A 24,141-nucleotide genomic window follows, 5' to 3' on the forward strand; every position below is an offset into this window, starting at 1 on the left:
AATTAAGGATTCATCTTTCATTCCTGGAGACGCCCGGACAGGACACTTGTGGTGGGTTGGCAACCCCTGCTTCTGGGCCCCGTTGTGACGTCCGTAACCCTCCAGCCCCTGCAGTTAGGAAGAACCCTGGCAGCAGACAGGGAACGGGAGGCTGTTGGTTTTCCTCAGTCAGCCCCACGTTTGCCCTGGGAAGGGAAGGGTCCGCGGTAGTTGGGAACGGCCGGTGGGGGTCACAGTGGCACAGCCCGGGGGTGCGTGGGTGGGCGCCCCCTCGGGCAAGGAAGGGGGAGTCACCGGGATCTAGGGGGAGACGCGCTTCCTGCGAGCCCCGCGTGGCCGCGGCCGGGCCGGTGTACGAGGAGCCTGCCCACGCCCCCGCGCTTGGGGGGGGAGGAGGAGGAGGAGGAGGTGCCGCCGCCCCGAGCCTCCTCCCTCCTCCCCACTGGGCGCCGCCCCCTGCCCGGCAACGCAGCCGCCGGATTTGCCACATCTGCACCGCCGGGGCTCAGCTGCCTCCGGAGCCGAGCGCGCCGGGAGATGGAGGAGCCCCGCTGCCGACCAGGCCGGCCCCCGGGACTCCCCAGCTGTCAGGGCCGCCAGCCCGGAGCCGCCGCGTAAACCCGACCCGCCGCCCACGCAGCACCGGGAACCCGCCCGGCCTCCGCGAAGCGCGCCCGCCCCTCTCCCGCCGCCAGCAGCTCGCTCTCTTCGTCGCCGCGGGAGCTGGGCCATGGCGGGGCGATGAACGAGCGGCCGCCCCTGCCCAGTGGCTTCGGGGAGCGGGCATTGGCCCAGCGCGGCGGCTCGATCCCCGCCCGGCGGAGCACGCTGCCGGGCTAGAGCCGGCCGGGCCCGGCGGCATGTGGAGCCCCGGGGGCGCCGTGCTCCAGCTCCTCTCCCGGGCCGCCAAGTTCGCGGCTGCCCAGGGAGCCCGGCAGGACCTCAGCCGCTGGCTGGCCCGGGCTGGCGGAGGCGGGGAGCCGGCCGGCTGCGCCCAGGGAGACGCGGCTGGGCTCCTGCGCGGGCCGCACCCGGGGCAGAACGGGCTGCAGCGCTCGGAGCTGCTGCTGTGCCAGCTGCCGGAGGCGGGTGGCGCGGGGCCCGGGCTGCCCGAGGCCAGGACGTGGCGCTGCTCGTGCTGCCTGTTGGGCACCTGCTGGTGCAAGAGCTGCCTGGCCGTGTGCGTCCTGGCCGCGCTGTGCTTCGCCGCGCTGGCCCTGGTGCGCCAGTATGTGCGGGACCTGCTGCTCTGGGCCGAGAGCCTGGACAGCGTGGCCGGCGTGCTGCTCTTCACTGTGGGCTTCATCGTGGTCTCCTTCCCCTGCGGCTGGGGCTACATCGTGCTGAACGTGGCCGCCGGCTACCTGTACGGCTTCGTGCTGGGCATGGGGCTGATGGTGCTCGGGGTCCTCATCGGCACTTTCATCGCCCACGTGGTCTGCAAGAAGCTGCTGGCCCGCTGGGTGCTAGCGAGGATCCAGGGCAGCGAGAAGCTCAGCGCCGTAATCCGCGTAGTGGAGGGAGGAAGCGGCCTCAAAGTGGTGGCCCTGGCCAGGCTCACCCCCATCCCCTTCGGCCTCCAAAACGCGGTGTTCTCGGTGAGTGGCTCCCGGAAGCAGGGGGCTGCCTGTGGCGGTAGGGAGTGGGGGGGGTGTCTTTATTGAAATCAGTATGAGTCTCCCACTGACTTCAGTGGGGCCATGATTTCACCCAATGGAGGTTTGACATCAGGGCTCTAGGACCTGACCCAATGTTGTTTCACTGATTTTCACACCACTGAACACTGCAAAACACAACTTATTTGTAGCCTGAGTTCCCTGCTTTTGTTGTTTCTCCATCATAGTTTTTTAGATGGGAAAAATCTCTCCTGTTGATGTGAGAAAGAGCTTCACAAACAGAAACTGCCTTAGGCAAATGTATCATGCACCTGGCAAAGGTGTGCCGCAGGGATGCAGTTGCAAGATCAGGGTCTAATCCTGCAGTCAGCTCTGCCTGGATGGACCTTTGGGCCCATGTTAGTGCCTACTGACTAAAGTATGACAGCACAACTCTGACTGCCAGCTCTGGGCCTCACAGGTGATGCTATAAAACAGTGAAACTGACCCCACATACGGACTGTGACTTGCACGTAGTAAGCAAACTGAAACCACAGTTTTTCTCAGTTCTTCCCGTTATAGTAATCCTAAGTGTTGTTTGAATATGACCACTTAGTAGTCTTTTAAAATGAATCCCCCAATTAGGAAAAAGAAAAGGAGGACTTGTGGCACCTGGGAGACTCACAAATTTATTTGAGCATAAGCTTTCGTGAGCTACGCTGCTCAGATAAATTTGTTAGTCTCTAAGGTGCCACAAGTACTCCTTTTTGTGGATACAGAGGATACAGACTAACACGGCTGCTACTCAGAAATCCCCCAATTAGGGTGTCTCTCTTCCAGCGATAGATCTGGCATTCTATTCCCCCCACCGTCTGCTTTTACAGGCCACCTCTGCGGTTGCTTGAGGAAGGAAAGATTCTCAAGACTTTATTAGATTGGTTGTGGTAGAAGATTCTCAGGCTTGTATATTATGCAAAATGAACATAGTGTAAAGCAAAATATCACAGAAGAGAAAGAGTTTTAAAAGAACTGCCTTTAAAAGTGATTCAGAATGAATGAGTCTTGTTTTAAATGAGATTGGCTAGATCTGGAGAAAGTCTGGTTAAAATGCAAGTTTGTTAGGAAGGATGCAAATTCCCTTTAAATGGACACTTTCAAAAAAATCCATTTCTTTCTCAATTTTTTTAGCCTATGATTGTTATAACTGAAAGATGGGAATAATTATGGGGTTTGTTTAGTTTTATGTATACAGCATGTTGTGTGTAGTCAGAGCTGACAGGTACAATGGGTTGGGGTGCACTGGCAGAGCTGGGGTGTGCATATAAAAGCCTAAAAATTGTGGGAATAGAATTAAATTAAATTAAATACTTCGATTTACATTCCACTCCAAATTAAAATTGCCACCAGGACTCTCGCATTGTAGCAATCTCCAGCCACAGTATAAGGCAGTGGAAGGAAGGAAACTAGTTTTTTGGGGGGAGGGGGCGCGTACCATGGGAACCCCTCTGTCAAATGACCCCAAATTTGGATCACTAACACCACCACATGCCCCCATGAGGCACACCATATTACAAAGCAATCTGAGTAACTGTTTAGATGTTAAAGCGCTTACAGGAGTTGAATTTAAACCCTCTACTCATTTTTCTGTACTACCAAATGTGCAGTGTAAAATTTTTCTTAAAAACTGTTCAGTCAGAGTCCCGCAAAGATATAATGTATGCCACGCACTACCTTCACTAATATTCAACAGATTGAGACCATTTTGACTTGCATCACATCAATAGTTTGATCTGTAGCTCTGAGCAAAAAAACCCAAAACCAAACCAAAAAAACACCTGGCAACTTTTTGAAAAATGACTTTTTTATCCCTGGACTTATATCTCCACAACCCCTAACTCAAATGACTCCAAATTTGGATCACTAACATGACTCTCTTGATGCACACTAAATTTGAAATGAATCCGACTAAGAATGCCAATTTTAGAGAACTTCGGTGGACCTTTAAACAGATGTCATGATGCAACCTTAACTATAGTAGCGCTCCCATGCAGCTATAGCATACACACGTTAACACGATAGGAAAATACAAAATAAATTCTATGTATAAGGTCCAAGCTGTGATTTCTGTAGAAACTGACTGAAAAAATTGAGACTTTTACTTGTAAGATGTCAAGTGTTATGTTAGCATAGTTTTCAAGCACATTTTTAAGCTTTGGTGATGCAGTTTTCTCATTAGAATACTCCTTAATATGTTTGGAGTGTGTGCTGAAAGCTTCCTGTTTATCTTAGGGGATGTTTTTTCAAAAGGAACAGTTGAGTGATTGGATTTAGAAAGAAATGTGGGTGTTCAAAAGAATCTTCTATTTTATATCTATACCCTTTTTCAGTTTTTATATAAATGTGTGTTCGCATGCTTTATAACTAGATTTTAGAAGCTCACAGCTTGGAAAAACAAAACAGATATTAATTAACCAGAGGTTGATATAAAAGATTGAGGGTATGAAATCTCACAAGTGAAGTCAAGGGATAATGTCCAAGTGACAAGCTGAGCCCTCCTTTTCCCATCCTACAACCCTACCTCCCACCCCTTCTGCTGCTGCAGAGGGATAGGGCTGGTATTCCTTTCATTGTGTTCTCTCTGGAGGCTTGCATATACTACCCACTATGCAGAAGTGCTGAGTCTGATGTTTGTGTTTCATCTCCTGTTAGAAAGGAAAAAGAGCGTACTCTCTTCTGCCTTCTATTCATGTACGTTTCAAGAACATCTTATGGGGATGCAGATTGTTGCATCTCTACTACTACTTGTTCAATCTTCTTTTCCCTTCCCTCAAGGCCAGTGCCAGTGCATGCAGGTACTGCTGCTCATAACTTTCCTCTGCAGTTCCAGTGTGAAATTGACATAGAATCATAGAATATCAGGGTTGGAAGGGACCTCAGGAGGTCATCTAGTCCAACCGCCTGCTCAAAGCAGGACCAATCCCCAGTATTTGCCCCAGATCCCTAAATGGCCCCCTCAAGGATTGAGCTCACAACCCTGGGTTTAGCAGGCCAATGCTCAAACCACTGAGCTATCCCTCGCCCCAATGAAACATGATCCCTGTTCATTTCATTGATACCAGAAAAGTTTTGAATAGCAGCAGTGCTACTGACTCAGAGTCTTGTTAATGTCCCCCTGCTACTGCTTGGAAAGCTAGGAGCCAGCAGCAGAAAGACTGGATTTTTTTTTTTTTTTGTCTTTGGGAGATCGGTGGTCCTCCTCCTTTGTGAAAGAAAAAGACTTACACAACTAAACCTGTTTCCCTAACTATGCAAATCTTGCTGGAGACGCATTAATCTCCCCCAGGAATCCTCCTGGTTTCCCACAGAAATATTTTATACCTTCTGGCTTTTCACTTAACTAAGGCAGGTTTCAGAGTAACAGCCGTGTTAGTCTGTATTCGCAAAAAGAAAAGGAGTACTTGTGGCACCTTAGAGACTAACCAATTAGTCTCTAAGGTGCCACAAGTACTCCTTTTCTTTTCACTTAACTAAGTCATTGTTGTCACCATTGGAAACCTCTTTGGGATTGCACTCTGACCTGAAATTGGACCATGGCCAGCCTGGTACCTTTCCTTGCTCTTTCCCTCAAAGGCAAAGAATCAGATAACCTGGAGAGCATTATGGAGATTCACTGTTCTACCTTTCAAACCACAAGCTCCTCCTCCCTCACCAAGGGATTGATGGGAAATTTCTTACTGGATACTGGGAGGCATACTGAAGGAAGTGTGACCCTATTGGCCTTCCCCTAGGGTTGATGAGATGTACAAGAACCCCAAACCCATTTTAAACTTACTGTCTGCTTCTCCTTCAGTTGGAAACAGTCTTTCCTATTTCTTACATCCTTACGTGTTGCAGGACAAAATCAAAAATGCAAACTTATATCTGCAAGTAAAATGCTTTACTATATATTCACAAAGGGAAGAAGTCCCCAAGGATTCTTTGTGATTTGCTTCCCAATTCCATTAGATTTAATGACAAGGCCCTATTTAGAAAATCTTGTATCTACTTTAGTATTTTAAAGACAGTAATAGCACTGACTGCATCCTCTTGATGATAATAAAGGAGGTCTGTGCATAGTTCCACCATGGCCCAGATTCCTACAGGGTGTGGGTGTTTTTTTTTTTTTTTTCAGTAGTAGTCCTCTGAGAACATCTGTCAAATAATTAGGTCTAGAGTAATCATGCGTGTATCTGGCAATACACCCATAGCGAGAAAATATATTAGCCATGTTGCTGGCCTATGTTCAAATCTAGCAAGCAAAATTTTCAACATGTATTTTGGAAGTGTCTTCCTAAGTTATTTGGGAAGAGTGGGAAATTATCTTCTTCCAGTGGAGTAACAAAACTAAACCCAAATCTTTTATTTTCCATCTTCCCTTTCCCTTTCCCAAAAAACCTTCCACTAATATTTCATGCTAAGAATGCTTTGGGATTTTGGCAATGTGACTTAATTTTCAAAATAATGTTACTATGATATTCAATTATTTAATCTGTTCTAAAATATTAAAATAATTACTCTGCCCTTTATGGTGCACTCACAGAATAGTCACTTATTTCATCACACAGCCCTTAAAATAACTTAACTCTGCTGATGTCTTAGTCGTTGTCTTTGACTTTTTACAGATTTGTGCCATTGTCAGTTATTTCCTTATAGAAGCTCAGTGCTTAATTAGAACTTTAGAAGTTGTTTTCTTTCATTTAATGTGTTCTGTTGGATAGTCTGCAGAAATTCTTTAGGAACAACTGACAGCTTGCTTCAAATTTCCAACAGGTATATGAATCAAATGATCACAGCAATCCCGTCTTTAAGCACACATTGCTAGATCCATTCCAAAGTCAATAGATATGTTTGACAATGACTTTTTGGCAAGACTAGTATTTGTCAATGTTATCATTAACAGACTCTGATTTTTATTAACATCTCAATACCATATCATTTATTGTGACTGATCAGTATATTGGGGACCTATTTTTACTTTACCTGTGTATTTTAAACTTACCTCCATTCCACAAACTGAATATCCAAGTTGGTCTCATGGACTATTTTTGTTAATGTCATGATGTGTACACCACTTATTTATAGCTAAACGGTTTAAACCACCACAATGAGAGGCCTACGACATTATCAGAGAAATTTTGCAGTGTATGTACTCAGTTCATAAAAATCAGTGGAAGGAAACTTTCCCAACATGCAACCTCTGGTAACCTTTTTCAGGGATTTTATTTGAAATGAGTTGGTGGTCTTATTTTTGTTCTTAGATCGTCACATCAGAGTTAATGCCAGTTGGCATCATTGTTGACAGCTTCCACAGGGAGGTCATGGCTGAAAGAGTTGGGCAGTTGAATTATTCTCTCAGCCCTACAAGTGATCCCTCCAGGTCAGGATTGAATCACATTGGCTAGGAATGTGCTGTTTCCAATGCTTAGCCTGTTTTGTTGGAGCCAGGAGAGAATGAAAACTTCAGTGTCCAAAGCTGTCAGACCTACACCTTTCATAATCACCAAAGAAAATAATCCAGGGATCTGCTTGTAGATTAGTTTATGTTCCTTAGCATCCATAAAATTGAATTCACTTTATTTTTAACCCACTTCTGTTTTCATTGCCTGAAATGCATCCCTATACCCTTCTGGACTCTCATCTTTTACATTCCTCTCTATTTCTCAACCTCTCCTGATCCCATTTGACTTTATTTAGCTGGTACTGTGTACCTTGCCCCTGTACAAATTGTCTGCACAATAGTTAAAGAGCTACTCAAAATGGAAAAAAAACAAACCAAACTCTGGGATCATCGGGGCAGGAGAGGGGGACTCAAAAGAATATTTACACTTTCTTCTTTTTCCTGTTTTTTAACACCACTTTCAGAAGGATCTGGCTAGCTCTAATTCATATTCTGGGCCAATTAAAATTTAATATAAAAAACCTTCTATGAAGGATGTTCTAAATGAGTCATATTTTTTTCCTTACAGAAATATTGTAGCTACACTTCATGCATTTTAACTAAATTATATTTCCTAAATGAAAATGTTGAACACGTTATACTTTTTAATAAACATTTACATTTTTCTCAGTTTGTTATGCACTTGAAATGATATGAAAACAAAGGCTGATAGGCACCAAATTTCACTTCATGTCTTCTAAGCCTATGTCACCCGATATCCTAGTTTCGTTCTGAGACCAAGTTTCTTATAAACTGCAGTGCTCTTTCTGCTCACCATTATGAAGCAGACAAAGCAAAGGGATAGTGTAATTGCATCCTTAGGACGTCCAGTTGAAGATGCAGCCTAGCAAAAGATGAAATGTAATTGAACAGAATTTTAAAATGGCAAGTTTAAAAGTATTGCCTTATTGAATTGATCTTTTATGGAACTTTTGCACTCAGTCATTTTCAGAATATTGTAATACAATGAATTCTAAACTTTTGCTTAGACAGTTGTGGGGAAGGCAGTCAGACTGGTTATGGGAAAATTATATCGGAATTGTATATTGCTTTTCACGCTTGATTTCATTTAGATTACAGATCTATCTTTACCCAACTATCTGATGGCTTCCTCAGTTGGACTGCTTCCTACTCAGCTCCTAAACTCCTACTTAGGCACCACTTTGCGAACCATGGAAGATGTCATTGCAGAACAAAGTGTTAGTGGCTATTTTATATTTACTTTACAGGTGAGTGGTTTTTAAAAATGATTTAATATTATTTTCTTAGTCATTAATCTTAAAGCCAGTATATTTATTGTAGTTCGGGTGACTCTGGAGAGAGAGCAGTTACATTTGGAAATTATTATTATTATTATTATTATTATTTTTTGCCATGTGGCCATACTACTTTAGGGTTGTGATTTTGTTCATCCTCCAACTAATGGGAGACATTCTAGGAAAATCCAGCTGGAATACTGGTGATTCAGTGGGTGGGGCAATCTTCTTTGAGTTGTTACTGAACCAGTGTCCTAACATGATTTTAGGTACTAGTATGCTGTTAGTGATGATGGGCAAGAGTCTTTGCTGTGATCTGTCCCTTTTGTGCCTCTGGTGGTGCAAAGGGTCGAAAAGCCCGTGGATCTCCCAGGTGGGGATTTCCCCCTCCCCCAGTGTATGTGCATCTGACATAGAATCAGCATAGCTGGTTCCTCCTCCACCAGCTTCTCCAGCCTCCAATATAAGGGCAATATAGGGAGATGAGAGGGTGTGTTTGGAGTGCTAATGAGCTCCGCTAGTCTCTGCTGTCACAGTGAGCCATTAGGGCAGTAAACATTCACTCCACTTTGGAGCCTCCTGTAAGCCCAGATATCTGCCTGGTTCCATTCCAGTATTGGCTGTGCGTCAGTATTAGAAGAGTATAGAACGATCCCAACTTGTACAGGTCTTTTAGATGAAAGTTGCTATAGAAATAAGTGGTTGTAGTGGTGGCCTATTGAAACATCCCCATTTAGAAAGTAATTCTGACTTAATGAGAAGTAGGTATTAAAAACATAACAATGGTCATTCTGGGTCAGACCGGTGGTCCGTCCAGCCCAGTATCCTGTCTTCTGACAGTGATCGGTACCAGATACTTCAGAGAGAATGAAGAGAACAGGGCAATTATTGAATGATCCATTCCCTGTTGTTCAGTGAAAGCTTCAGGCAGTCAGAGATTTAGGGACATTTGGAGCATGATGTTGTGTCCCTGACCATATTGGCTAATAGCCATTGATGGAACTATCCTCCAGGAATTTACCTAATTTTTTTTTAACCCAGTTACTCTTTTGGCCTTCACAACGTCCCATGTCTAAATGAGTTCCATGGCTTGACTGTGGATTGTGTGAAGTGGTATTTCCTCTGTTTTGTTTTTAAACCTGCTGCCTATTAATTTCATTGCGTGACCCCTGGTTCTTGTGTTATGTGAGGTGGTAAATAACATTTCCCTGTTCACATTCTCCATACAATTCATGATTTTATAGACCTCTGTTATTTATACAAGAGTTGATATACAGTCAAGATGTCATTAAATCCTAGGTAGCGAGCAACATTGTTAGATCCCATGAATGGGGAGCATGGTGAACTGGCATTGCTATACTAGTAGCAGAATAGGCATTAAAGCATCACCTGACACTGTCAGTTGATTTTATATTGGTTTGGATTTGAATAGCAATTGCAACCATTTGCTTGCAAATTTGCAGATCATACTGTAGTTAAGTATCGGGGGGGGTAGCCGTGTTAGTCTGTATCCACAAAAACATCCCTGTAGCAAACCTCACTGCCTACTCTGTCCCCATATCTATTCTAGCGACACCATCAGAGGACCCAGCCGCATCAGCCACACCATCAGAGGCTCATTCACCTGCACGTCTCCTAATGCTTTATATGCCAGCAATGCCCCTCTGCCTGTACATTGGCCAAATTGGACAGTCCCTATGTAAAAGAATAAATGGACACAAATCGACATCAGGAATGGTAACATACAAAAGCCAGTAGGAGAACACTTCAATCTTCTTGGACATTCTATAACAGATTTAAAAGTAGCTATACTTGAACAAAAAAACCTTCAGAAACAGACTTTAAAGAGAAACAGCAGAACTAAAATTCATTTGCAAATTGAACACAATTAATTTGGGCCTGAATAGGGACTGGGAGTGGCTGGCTCCTTACAAAAGCAGCTTTGCCTCTCCTGGAATTGACACCTCCTCATCTGTGGAGGTAACTCCCTTCTCTTCATGTGTCAGTATAACAATGCCTGCATCTGTAATTTTCACTCAGGTGATGAAGTGAGTTCTAGCCCATGAAAGTTTATGCCCAGATAAAACTGTTAGTCTTTAAGGTGCCACCGGACTCCTTGTTGTTATACTGTAGTTGTCTTGTTCAACTTTTATAATCATAAAACCTCTTTATAAAAAGAATAAGATACAAAATCAACACCAGGCTCCATTTAAATAAATTTGTATGTGCTACTTGTTTGCTGATGAAGCTTGCTTGAGAATATTGACATCTATGTAAGAGCATGGGTTAAATAAACTGGAAAGATAATGAGAGAAAATAAAAAGGTTATTTGAACATCTTTCATTTTACTTATGAAGCTCTGTTACTGGGCTAGTGCTGTGGTGGTTGTCTTAAAAATTGCTAAGGGCTAAATCTAGCCACCTCCTTCATGGATACAGAGGCTGCCTATGTAGTGGAAATGGCATGGTTCAGCTGCACATTGGGGGGCTGAATATAGGAAGAGATCAGAAGAAGTGACTGAAGAAGTGGGGGAAGGATCAGTTACTGGAGGAGTCCTTTGATTCACCACCACCACCCGCTTCTCATGCTTTTTCCCAGCACTTTGCCTGGCTACCTGGACTCAACATTTGGGCCCTAATGAGTAACTTAGAGCTGAGTAAATAGCTTTAAAAAAACTACTACTCTGAACATTTCTGAAATACGAAATGTGATTTGCTTTAGCTGCTTTTGTGGTTGCTTTCAGTGAATATTCTGAGGGACAAGCTTACTGGCAGTAATGTTTGTTGAAATGGCCAAATCTAAATGAACATTAGAGACTATTCATAGACTGCAAATTTTGAACTTAAAGGAGAAACCCGAGTCTAAAAGTTTATTCAATCAGGCAATGGAAATAAGAGTATATGACACACATACATCCAATTAGAACTAAACAATAACTTGAATTTTGAACATTGCTTATGAACATTTTGGTATGAATGTTCAATTGACAGATCAGATAGTTTTAGAAGCTGTTTGGTGAGTAATCCTGAATAAAATTTTCCTAAATTTGTTAAATTCTTCCTGCACAGTTTGCAAACAAAGGCTAAATTTGTCAAATTTAACTATTTAACCTAGCTTTATCAAATGACAGCAGAAGTTAATCTGGTTTGGGGCAAGGGGAGAGTCAAAATCATATATTTCAATGTGTAAAATTAGTAATAAATGTTAAATATCTTGGGCACTGATCCTGTAACTTGTACGCAAAAAGATACCTTCACCCATATGGAGCCCCATTGACTTCAGAGGGTCTCTGCCTGTATGCAGCAAACTGTAAGGACAGAATCTTGATTTGTAATTTGCAGGATAACAATGTAAAATGCTGTTTTGGATGTTTGGGACCTCTGGAGCATGCCACTCAGACAGGAAGTGTGTGAAGTTATATCACTTTTGACTGTTTTATCAATCTTTATGGAGTTAATAGATTTGGCCCTGGTGGTGGTACTTTGAGAGGTGACTTGATTACACTGTCTGTCTTCTTTTTGATAAATTAAACATATTGAGTTCTGTAAATCTGTCACTGTAGGGCATTTTTCCCCCAGCCCTTGATTCATTTTTGTGGTGGTAGTAGTTGGCAGGTTTCTCAGCTGGGAGTGAACCATCCTCAGCTTTGTGCTATGTATGGGATATTGTACTGCTGGAAGTGCTGTCTTTCAGATGAGGCTTAGATGAGAATTTGATCATTTGTTGTTAAAGATTCTGCGGCACTTTTTGAATGGTATTAATCTTGCTGCCCTTGCCCAGTTTCAGTGTTAGTAGTTACTTCTGCCTACTTGGAATTTCTTCTGTAGTTCCATTTGGAAAGTTCTTATTAATTTGCTTTTCTAAGAACAAGTGATTATCCTTGGGGCAGAATGATTTGCCACACTTCACCCTGGAGGGGACTCTATTTCAGTGGTGAGTGCTTCCCATGTCAAATAGTGACTGCCATAGGTGCCGACTCTGTGGGTGCTCCAGCCATGGAGCGCTCACTGAAAAAAATTAGCAGGTGCTTAGTACCCACCGGCAGCCAGCTCCCCCCTGCCCTCCCCAGCGCCTTCTATCTGCTGGCAGCTCTGCCAATCTACTCATCTTCCCCCCCCAGCGCCCCTGTCCTCTGCGATCAGCTGTTCTACAGTGTGCAGGAGGCGCTACGGGGGGGGGGGGGGAGAGCAGGATGGGGTGCACTATGGGGAGGGGGTGGAACCTTTCAGGAAGAGGCGGAGCGGGGGGTGAGAAGGGGCAAGGGTGGGGGCTTGGAGGAAGGGAGTGGATGGGGGCAGCCCCCGGGGCCCAGAGGAAACCAGAGCCTGTGGTGACCACATAAAGGGACAATGTCAGGTCAAATGTGACTCCAAATTTAAGTTTTATATCTCCATATAAACTTTTAAAATAGAGGAGAAGAGTAGCCATGTTTCTATGGGGTTTTTTTTTTGATTTTTTTTTTGTTTAAATCTCACTGAAACAGTTTTCAAGCCAATTAACATTTCCCTGCAGTGTTCACAACAAAACATTTCACATTGTGCTGCTGCGGAACCTAAAGGTGAAATTGACTGTTGCCTTAAATGAGGTTAAATGAAAACATGAGCAACAGGAGTAGTGAGACTATTCAGCTAAGATTTAATAACAGTTTTGTTTTGTGGTGGTCCTATTTGTCTGTGAGTATGTGGTGCGTTTAATGTAGGAAGCAATATTTTGAAATTACTTTTATCCTTCCAGAATCCTTTTTTCAGGTTGCAAAACAACTTATATTCTAAGCCCTATTTTGAATTCCTTATCACCTCTTTGTAAGTTTCTGACTAAAACTGTCTTCTGACTGAAAACTTTCAAGTGTAGCCTCTGCTCAGAGAAGAATTTTGTTTCTATGGAACATTTGAAGTTAATTTATGTTGGGAGGTTTGAAACAGGTTGCTATTTCATATCTTGCACTGAAGTGTTTTTAGGTGGTTTTTTTTTTTTTTTTTGGTCCACTGCTGTTTCAGATGGCTTTATATAAAAGTATTTTATATGTGATGGTCCTTAATGCAAACTCAAATTCCTTACACGTGGGAATTTTAGGGTCTGTGGGGTTAAGTTTTTTTGGAGGGTCAGAGGAAGTTCTCTCTAAGCTAAAGTCTGTTTATTTGGGATTGTTTAGTTCTGCTAGACCTACCTAAAGTGGGGTAACCTCTTAAAGTGGTACCTGTGTTTTGAACAGCAAGAAAGCAGTTTTGTGTTTGAGAGTCATTCCCCTGACAATCATAGCTGAGACTCCACTGAAACAACACACTGCTGGTAGAGTTAACTTTAGGACATCACTGAAAATACATAGGCCTTAAGAAGCAAAACCTATTCAACTGTTTTTTGTTTTTTTTTAATTACAAGAGTACGAAAAAGGCCTCAGTTGGGGTGGGGGGGAATCCCAGACACTCATTCAATTCAGATTGAGACTATAATGCCCTTAAAATCAACACAAAAAAATTCCAACCCTCCTCCATGCTGTAAAAGCAGGGAATTTTTGAAGATTAATTCCTAAAGTCAACCTTAATTTTATAACCCAGCCTTATCTCCATCTATACACAAGAGACCTCCATCCTATCTATATTTCCAGTGAAGTTCATAAATTATAGAATCCTAGAAATGTAGGGTTGTAAGGGGCCTTGAGATGTCAAGTTCAGCCTCCTGTGCTGACTACCAAGCCTCCTGTGCACTACCGAGTAAACCTGACCATCCCTGGATGGATGCTTGTCCAAACTGTTTTTAAAATCCTGCAGGGATGCGGATTCCACAACCTTCCTTATTCCAGAGCTTAACTACCCTTATAGTTAGACCAGCTTTTCCTAATATCTAACCTAAATCTCCCTTACTGCGGATTAACCCCATTGCTGCTTGTTCTACCTTTGGTGGACATGGAGAACAATTGATCAGTCTTCTTTATAACAGCCCTTAACATATTTGAAGACTGTTATCAGGTCCCTCTTTGGTCGTATTTTCTCAAGATGAAACATGCTCAGTGTTTTTTAACCTTTCGTCATAGGTCAGGTTTTCTAAACCTTCTAAACATTTTTGTTGCTCTTCTCTTAACTCTCTCCAATTTGCCCACATCTTTCCTAAAGCATGGTGCCCAGAGCTGCACACAGTACTCCAGCTGAGGCCTCACCGGTGCCAAGTAGAGTGGGACAACTACCTCCCGTGTCTTATATACAACACTCTTATTAATACACTCCAGAATGATATTTTGCCTTTTTCTGCCCTGGAGGAAAATTCCTTCCCAGACCCAAATATGGCGATCAGCTAAACCCTGAGCATGTGGGCAAGACTCACCAGCCAGACACCCAGGAAAGAATTCTCTGTAGTAACTCAGATCCCACCCCATCTAACATCCCATCTCAGGCCATTGGGCATATCTACTGCTAATAGTTGAAGATCAATTAATAGCCTAATTTTGGCAATCCCATCATATCATATATATCCCTTCCATAAACTTATCAAGCTTAGTCTTGAAGCCAGATATGTGTTTTGCCCCCACTGCTTCCCTTGGAAGGCTGTTCCAGAACTTCACTCCTTTGATGGTTAGAAACCTTCGTCTAATTTCAAGTCTAAACTTCCTGATGGCCAGTTTATATCCATTTGTTCTTGTGTCCACATTGGTACTGAGCTTAAATAATTCCTCTCCCTCCGTGGTATTTATCCCTCTGATATATTTATAGAGAGCAATCATATCTCCCCTCAGCCTTCTTTTGGTTTGGCTAGACAAGCCAAGCTCCTTGAGTCCCCTTTCATAAGACAGGTTTTCCATTCCTCAGATCATCCTAGTAGCACTTCTCTGTACCTGTTCCAGTTTGAATTCATCTTTCTTAAACATGGGAGACCAGAACTTCACACAGTATTCCAGATGAAGTCTCGCCCAGTGCCGTGTATAACAGTACTATCACCTCCTTATCTTTACTGGAAATACCTCGCCTGATGCATCCCAAGACCGCGTTAACTTTTTTCACGGCCATATCACTTTGGCGGCTCAGTCATCCTGTGATCAACCAATACTCCGAGGTCCTTCTCCTCCTCTGTTACTTCCAAATGAGGCGTCCCCAGTTTATAACAAAAATTCTTGTTGTTAATCCCTAAATGCATGACCTTGCACTTTTCACTATTACTCCAGTTTACAAGATCATCCAGATCATCCTGTATGATATCCCAGTCCTTCTCTGAATTGGCAATACCTCCCAGCTTCGTGTCATCTGCAAACTTTGTTAGCACATTCCCGCTTTTTGTGCCAAGGTCAGTAATAAAAAGATTGGTCCCAAAACCGATCCCTGAGGAACTCCACTAGTAACCTCCTTCCAGCCTGATAGTTCACCTTTCAGCATGACCCGTTGTAGTCTCCCCTTTAACCAGTTCTTTATCCATCTTTCAATTTTCATATTGAGCCCATCTTTTCTAATTTAGCTAATAATTCCTCATGTGTAACCATATCAAATGCCCTACTGAAATAGAGGTAAATTAGATCCACTGCGTTTCCTTTGTCTAACAAATCTGTTACCTTCTCAAAGAAGGTGATCAGGTTGGTTTGACACAATCTATCTTTTGTAAAACCATGTTGTATTTTGTCCCAATTACCATTGACCTCAATGTCCTTAACTACTTTCTCCTTCAAAATTTTTTCCAGGACCTTGCATACTACAGATGTCAAACTAACAGGCCTATAGTTACCCGAACCACTTTTTCCCCTTTCTTAAAAATAGGAACTATGTTAGCAATTCTCCAGTCATACGGTACAACCCCTGAATTTACAGATTCATTAAAAGTTTTTGCTAATGGGCTTGCAATTTCATGTGTCAGTTTCCTTTAATATTTTTGGATGAAGATTATCTGGGCCCCCCAGTTTAGTCCCATTAAGCTGTTCAAGTTTGGCTTCTACCTCAGATGTGGTAATATCTACCTCCATATCCTCCTTCCCATGTCGTCCTACCGTTATCCCTAAGCTCCTCATTAGCCTCATTAAAGACTGAGGCAAAGGATTTGTTTAGATATTGGGCCATGCCTAGGTTATCCTTAACCTCCACTCCACCCTCAGTGTTTAGCGGTCCCACTTCTTTCTTTGTTTTCTTCTCATTTATGTGGCTATAGAACCTTTTACTGTTGGTTTTAATTCCCTTTGCAGGGTCCAACTCTACATGGCTTTTGGCCTTCCCCGTTCTGACCTCAGTAAGGTAGCTTTCCTTCTAATCCCTCCCATCTTCCACTCCTTGTAGGCTTTCTGCTTTTTCTTAATCACCTCTCAAAGGTTCTTGCTTATCCAGCTTGGTCTACAACTCCTGCCTATTCTTGGGGTGCAGGCTTCTGATAGTTTCTGCAACTTTGACTTGAAGTAATTCCAGGCCGCCGCCTCCTTTAGATCCACAAGTTCTTCAGTCCAATCCACTTCCCTAACTAACTTCCTTAATTTTTTTAAGGTTATCTCTTTTGAAATCAAAAGTCCTAGTCACAGATCTATCTTTATTTATCCTTCCATTTGAACTGAATTAGTCATGATTGCTCGAACCAAGGCTGTCCCCGACAACGTTCTATGATGTCCTCACTACTCACCAAAACCAAATCTAAAATGGCATCCCCTCTTGTTGGTTCTGCAACTACTTGGTGAAGGAATCCATCAGCTATCGCATCCAGGAATATCTGAGCCCTATTATTATTACTAGCACTTGTCCTCCAGTCTATATCTGGGAAGTTAGTTTCCCATGGTCACACAATTCCCATTTGTAGTTACTTCATTAAAAACATTCAGAGGTCTCTATCCATATCCAGATCGGATCCCGGTGGTCTACAGCACACCCCAAGCACTATCCCGGGGGAGGCTCTAGTAGCTTTCTTCCCCGATGTGATTTTTGCCCAGACAGACTCTTATCCATTCCATCACTTCTTATTTCTTTACAGTCTACCTCATTGATATACAACGCTACTCCACCACCTGTGTCTTTATTTATGTCTTTCCTAAACAGCACATACTCTTCAATAGCTGTAGTCCAGTCATGACGACTATTCCACCATGTTTCTGTTATCCCTATAGTATCTGGTTTCACTTCCTGCACCAGTAGCTCTAGTTCCTCCATTTTGTTATCTAGTCTCCTGCATTAGTGTACAAACATCTTAATGTTTGCTGTTTGGCCTTGGTCACGTTCTTTACCCGATTAGGCACAGACATTCTATCGCCAGTATCACCTATTAGACTGGTATCTACACTCCCCTTCCTCCTTATATCCATTCTCCTACCCACGGCTGTATCTTTTCTTCCCTCTCAATGTTAAAATCAGGTGTGGAGATTACCTGGACATCTCCGAACCATCTCCCCCCAATTCCTAGTTTAAAGCTCTCTTGATCAGTTGTGCCGTCCTCCATCCTAGAAGTCTATTTCCCTCCTTACTCAGATGAAGTCCAATCCGAGAGAACAGTCCTCTGTCCATGAATGCTTCCCAGTGGCCATACATCCCAAAGCCCTCCTTATAGCACCACTGCCTGAGCCATCTGTTGAGCATCATAATCTTGTCACACCTTTGTTTCCCTTCTCTCGGAACAGGCAGAATCCCGCTGAAGATCACCTGAGCCTCAATTTCCTTAAGCATCTTCCCCAGCCTGGCATAGTCTCCCTTAATACGTTCCAGCGAGAATCTAGCCGTTATTATTTGTTCCCACATGAAGGACAATCAGTAGATTCTTTCCAGCTCCCGGTAGGCTCCTCTTCAGCCTCAGGTCCACATCTCGTATCTTAGCACCTGGCAGACAGCACACCCTTTTGTTCTCTGGATCAGCTCTTGTTACAGGCCTGTCTATCCTTTTCAGTAAGGAGTCCCCAATCACGTAGACCTGCCTTTTCTTGGCAATGGTGCGATTCTCCAGTCTATCCCCTCTTCCCTCTGGCTGCATGTCCTCTCTATTCCTATTGTCCCTTGCAATCCTCTGCAACCCATCCCATATCCTCCTGGGGCTCCTATTTGGTGTTATCTCCGTTGACTCTTGCCCTCTTCCTATAGGAGTAGCTTCTCTTCTCTTCTTCCTTGCTCTCTCACCTTCAGTGACCACCTGCCGTGCCCCTTCATTTTCCAGCTCCGCAAACCTGTTCCTGAGCTCTTTCTCCTTCACTAGCCCATCTTTTCCTCTTCCTGGTTCTCTTAGTCACATGCTTCCACTGTCCACTTTCCTCACCCAGCAGTATCCCCTCAGAGTTCTTTGGTCCTGCTTCCATCTGCAAGTCTGAGCTTTCCTCTTCAGCCTCCTCATATCTTTGCTCCATCATCCGCTCAAACCCCCTTCTAAACTCTACCAGAGTTTCCACCTGCATCTCCAATCCTTGGATCTTTTCTTCCATCAGCTCTATCAGGCGGCACTTCATGCAAACGAAACTCTTTCCAGGTACCCCCTCCAGGATCATGTTACATGCTGCAGCTTCTACATCCAGTCCTCTTCATTGTGTCTTCCACTACTTGGGTCACTACCACTGCTGCCTCTGTATCTGTCATAGCCTTCCCACCTAAATCCTGTTAGTCCGGGAAACACAAACCACACCAAAACACCATCACCCACAGCAAAACAAACCCCCAACAAGCACCAAAACACTGCTAGAACACCACACAATCCCTTCAGTAGCCTTTGCCTGGCTTTTACACCCCTCCCCTCCCCCGCCAACCTCCCACTCAAACTCCCCTGTTTACAGCTCTGTTTGCTGGCTCCTGTGCTGTTGCAGCTGTCTGTGCTCTTGTGCTTGATACCTACTAGGGAAGTGTCTTGGTTCGCACCCGCTCATGCAGGTAGGTGGAGGGATTTCTTTACCAGGAAATGAATAGCAAAACTCACCTTTACAAGTTTGTCAATGACAACATATGGAAGAAAGCACCTAGATTTACAGCACCTGCCAATTCTGAAGTCCCATCTAATCTCTGGCTTCTCACATATCAATGGCAGTGTATTAGACATGGATTAACCTATTGGTTAGGTTTATCTTCCTCTGAATGCATTTACCTCTAAATATTAACAAGTGATCTATAAAGCTGTGTACTGAGAACTCCTTATCTTAATGCTTCACCTAAAGTATTTGCTTTGTATTCCTGTTTTTAGCTATATATTTTTTCAATTGCAGTGTGTTTGTTTTATTCATAGATTGTTATAAGCTTCGGTCTCATGTTTTATGTTGTTCACCGAGCTCAAGTGGAATTGAACGCAGCTATCGTAGCATGTGAAATGGAAATGAAAACTTCCTTTGCTCCAGGCAGCCAACCAAGCATCACTTCTTCAACAACATTCTGCAACAAGAGGACAATAACATTTTCTGGGGGGGGGATCAATATTGTGTGATTTAAAGTATTAAAAATATAAGGTTTTGTAAATCTAAGCTATTACCTAGAAATGGCTATGGACAACTATAACCGGTGTAAAAAAACAAAGCCAAGCGGTTACAGGTTGTACTGTGACATAGACCAACTCACCAGTTATTAAATTGCACAAGGAGGGTGATATTTAGCAAGGAACAATAGATGTTTAACCAACTTCGAAATGTAGATGCAAATCACTGCACCTTTTGTCCTTTATTATGCCTGTCATGATCTGTAGCCTGCACTTTAGATTTTGTTTTGTGTTTGCTCTTAGAAACTGATAAAAATGGCCCAGAGGTAAATATTTTTCTGCTTAGCATTATTTATAAGGTTGAATAATTATATACAGTAGATCTTTATTACTGATAAAGATGAATGAGTAAAAAGTATGCAATTCAATGTACAATACTCTTGAATGTGCTTTGCTTTGTAAATATTTCCAGAAATGATAGTGTATTACTTTGCTAATTATGGGACCATTTGGCTTTCCCCCCATTTTTTATTTTAAAAAGAGAATCCTATATAAATTTTTGGTTGAATGTATTTTTGTAAATCATTGAAATGTTGCAGAGCCACTTGTACTTATTCACACAAGCTTAAATCCTACATCGTGGGACTGAAGTGCTCTTAAATAACATTTTAAGTTACACTGTGTAATATGCAAAGTAAAAGGGAAATTATAGAGGACATAATAGGTTATGGTGAATATAGCACTATCTGAGGGAGAACTCATGAGTTATCTGCTCCAGTGACTTTACCACGTGGATTGTAACAAAAGGGCTGTTCCATTGCAATTCTATTTATACATTTTTTTTTTTAACCAATTTATTTAAAGGACGGATTTTTGTTTTCATTGCACATAATGCATACAGTTAAGAACAGGGACCTAAATCTCTCCCTGCCACAAAAATGTTGGTATATTAGCATAAGAGGTCTTAGACTAAGGTGGCCTTCATTATATAGTGGTGAAGATCCTTTATTCCTTTTAAAAATGCTTTAAAAAATCAAACTGATCCCAGTCACTCTTTTTCCCCCTCATTACATTTTAAAAAGATTTAAACTATTGTACCCTTAGGAGAAATGCAAACTAGAGACTTTCCTTCAGATCAATTAATAGAAAAGGACAGCAGTGTCTTTGAGACTCAGGAATTCAGAATCCATTTTGAAAAAGATAAAATTATACTAGAATTATGGGATAGTGCTCCTTTTGTGTGAGCTGTGGATTGATCTTCAGTATGTTAGTGCTTGTGTGTGTAGATATTTGTATGTGTGAGTTACATACTGTAGATATACATACAAACACTCCTCAGCTGCCTCAAACAGATGAACAGTAACCGGCACAAAAATAGCTGGATTTATTACCTTTTCTTTTGAGAAATGACCTTTGTAGTTATTTTGTTTTAAGCTGTAAAAATAATTTCTGGTCTTTTGAAATTTAGATGTGAATTTAGAATTTAAATGTGTTTAGAATGTAATTGCTTATTACAGTACCTCCTTCGTGTAAGGCTGCTGTTAGGATGTGCAAGCACAGGATTTACCAGTGATTAAATGAATCACTTGCTGTAGAGGACAAGGGCCTTCAAGGTAGCTGGGAAGCAGAGATTTGGTAACCTTTTAACAGTCTTATAGTGAGGATGTATCATATTTAAAAAAAATTGACATCTACAGACTTCGCAGTAGTGCAAGTAAAATTACATTAAATGTGTAAGTATCTTTTGTAGACCCCTGTTCTTAGGTCTTGTGACCTCAGGAGCTGAATTAGCTAAATTAAGCAGTGAAGTTTGAAATGTCTTTTTAAAGAGAAAATTGGTACATGCCTTGAGGTGTATGTGTGTTCGCACATGTTGGTCTCCCAACAACTGCATTCCTCTCTGTATGAAAACTCATGAGAGCTGGATTACTACTTGATGGCATTATATGTCATCAAATAATGATTGATCCCTTTCGTAACAATGTTGGTTTTTTTTTTTTTTCCCCCTTCCAAGAATAATCCCAGTAAATGAATGGATCTGAACTTTACTCCATGTGGGTTGAACCAACAAAGTTGTATGTGTGTGAGGTGTTTTATTTGTTTAACTAATTTAAGCAAGCATTGCTCATTTAATTACATTTCCCAAATACATATTTTGAAGTGCTTTTATTTAATATTTTGTAACCAGAGTAGCTTCACTATGTGAATGCTTTTTGTAGTATGGAATTAGTTCTTAGAATTATTGCATTTTGCTTGATGCTTGTAATACTTGTGTACAGGTTAATGGGAAATATGCATTAAAAAGAACTGTTTCTATTTCATGCCCATCATAATTTTATACAATAAATTCTTTAAACAAATATATGTTAAGTATTAAATTTTCCCCTGTTGCTGTGAAGGGGTAGTTTGGGAAGTGACTCCAAAGGAAAACAATATTTGGTTTTCTCTCTTTTTGCCTGGAAAAGTCTATAGTGACAGGAGAACTAGTAAAATTATTATATAAGATTAAAGAAACTGAGTAGTTGGTGGGAAGGGATTTGTAGTCTATTTACTTTTTTAAATTAACACCTGGTTAACATCCCCAAATGTCTGGGACGTTAACTGAAGCTGCAGCTGTGAAAGCATGATAGTTCACAAATACATAGCTGAGAAATCTGCTAATCTAGGAAACACCATATGTCTTGACAGATATATAGATTTAAAGAGCAGAAATAAAATCTGGCTTGGGAAACTGCCTTGAAGAATCCTTTTTAGGTTGCCTTCATAGATAATAAAAAAGGGGCACAAACTCAACTAAAAATTTTTTGCATGTCACCTTCACAAACTTGTTTGAGCTACAATGTTCAGTTTAATTTGTGGTTTGACATAAATCTAAATTATAGGTAACTGAAAAGATAGAAATGGAAGTCTTTGAGTTTAATGGTACTAGAATAATAAGTGAAACTGTAGCAAAATGACAAAAGTCAACTTTACACTAAGTGCTTACTAGCAGTGGCTTCTTCATTTAAGAGCTTCACTATGGTAATATTTTTACACAGTCTTCACATAATTACTTCAGTAGTTGAAGTGATGCAGAAGTGGAAAAGAATGCTTTTACACATTGCATGCAGCCTTTCCTTTGAAGACTGAAGAGGTGCTGATTGTCTTCTGCTCCCCAAACTCATTCAAATAGTCAGCAGGGACACTTGACTGGGCAAAGCAAAGCCAGGATTTGGCTGATGATGTGGATTATTTTTAATGAATATTCCCCTCCATACCAATGTTGTTGTTGGTGAGGGCAGGGAATCGCTAAAGTAGCTCTGTGGCAAGTTACTATAATATAGTAAAGATGCAGGTGGCAGTCCCACCCATGTAACATCAGGGTGGTTTGGATATAGAGCATGAGAATGCCAGCATACAATGGAAGTTGGTATTAATACTTCCTGTGCTGGGAAGCCTGAGGGTGCCAGGGAATGTAACTGTTCCCCAACTCCACTGGAGGTACCCCATGAAGTTCCTGTTGTAGTATTTGCACAGGGAGCCTAGCACTGCAGAGTTATGCCATTTGTCCTGTGTTTTCCCCATCCAAGCTTCTAGGATGTTTTTTATCCTGTATTAATCTACTTGGCTTACTTCCTCCGAGCAGGAAAGGGGTGAAGCTGTGGTTGTCCTTATTGTCCCGCAGTGCGGTGGTAGGGATGTGACCTCTGATGCCACGTGGAAGGTGTAGAGATGGGGGTTAGGGACAGTGGTTTTCCCCAGGAATTGAAGTGTGTGTGTGTGGGGGGGGGGTCAGGGCTGATGAGGGGTGAGACCGTGAAGGTGGCTCTGTGGCACCATAGTAAAAACTGAAAAATGTTTCATGACCACTTAATTAGATTTAACTCATGTTTTAAAATCACAAATTAAAGTTCGCTACTCAAGTCTTCTATGAAGCACTACATCTTCATCCTTCTTGGTTTCTTGTTATAATTTTGCACAACTTTGTTAATGAACTTCTTGAATTCAATGCGTTCATCTTTGGTGGCTTTTCGTGTGTCCAGTACTTCCATTCCTTCAATTGATATGCTCATTAGATCATTCACATGATCAGGCAGAAGGCCACTTCTTTCAGAACACAAAATTCTATTCAATGAGGCAAAAGAATGCTCAACTGTAGCTGTTGTGACTGGGAGTAACAAGAGATGAATTCCTACTTCTTTCATCCCAGGAAACATAGCACAAAAATTGGGTCAAGCCACTAGTGATGATGATAAAGAAGTTGAAGTCAAATCTTCATTCATTCGTCGTATGATATTCCACTGTGTTCAAATTCTCTATTCTGTCCTGAACACGGGGCAGTCCCATTGCTGGTAGTGCCTCACTCCACTCAACTGTTGATGTTTTACAGGACAGGGATCTGTAAAAGCTGTGTAGAGGTTGAGTAGAATCTATAAGTCACTGTTGTAGAGTTTTAAGAATCAAGTCTGTGTACTTTTTCAGTTGTCTTAACAAACACTTCTTGTCCTCT

General features: G+C 42.2%; 1 protein-coding gene and 1 long non-coding RNA gene across 2 annotated transcripts in view; one reads left to right on the top strand and one right to left on the bottom strand.

Annotated features, from left to right (window-relative positions):
* The window catches only part of LOC140906530 (uncharacterized), a 76,169-nt gene that overhangs the window by 13,542 nt on the left and 38,486 nt on the right, over positions 1-24,141 (bottom strand). The window lies entirely within an intron of this gene.
* On the top strand, positions 337-21,974 carry TMEM64 (transmembrane protein 64). Its single transcript, XM_073330616.2, has 3 exons — positions 337-1,598; positions 8,145-8,300; positions 19,470-21,974. Exons 1-3 carry the CDS (start codon positions 861-863, stop codon positions 19,662-19,664), a joined length of 1,089 nt encoding a protein of 362 aa, XP_073186717.1. The 5' UTR covers positions 337-860; the 3' UTR covers positions 19,665-21,974.

Source organism: Lepidochelys kempii, chromosome 2 (assembly GCF_965140285.1).
Source record: "Lepidochelys kempii isolate rLepKem1 chromosome 2, rLepKem1.hap1, whole genome shotgun sequence".
Taxonomy (NCBI): domain Eukaryota; kingdom Metazoa; phylum Chordata; order Testudines; family Cheloniidae; genus Lepidochelys; species Lepidochelys kempii.

Coding starts and splice junctions, on each gene's coding strand:
- TMEM64 (XM_073330616.2), top strand. CDS start 861: ATGTGGAGCCCCGGGGGCGCCGTGCTCCAGCTCCTCTCCCGGGCCGCC. Junction 1,599..8,144: donor TCCAAAACGCGGTGTTCTCG/GTGAGTGGCTCC, acceptor GATTTCATTTAG/ATTACAGATCTATCTTTACC. Junction 8,301..19,469: donor ATTTTATATTTACTTTACAG/GTGAGTGGTTTT, acceptor TTTTATTCATAG/ATTGTTATAAGCTTCGGTCT.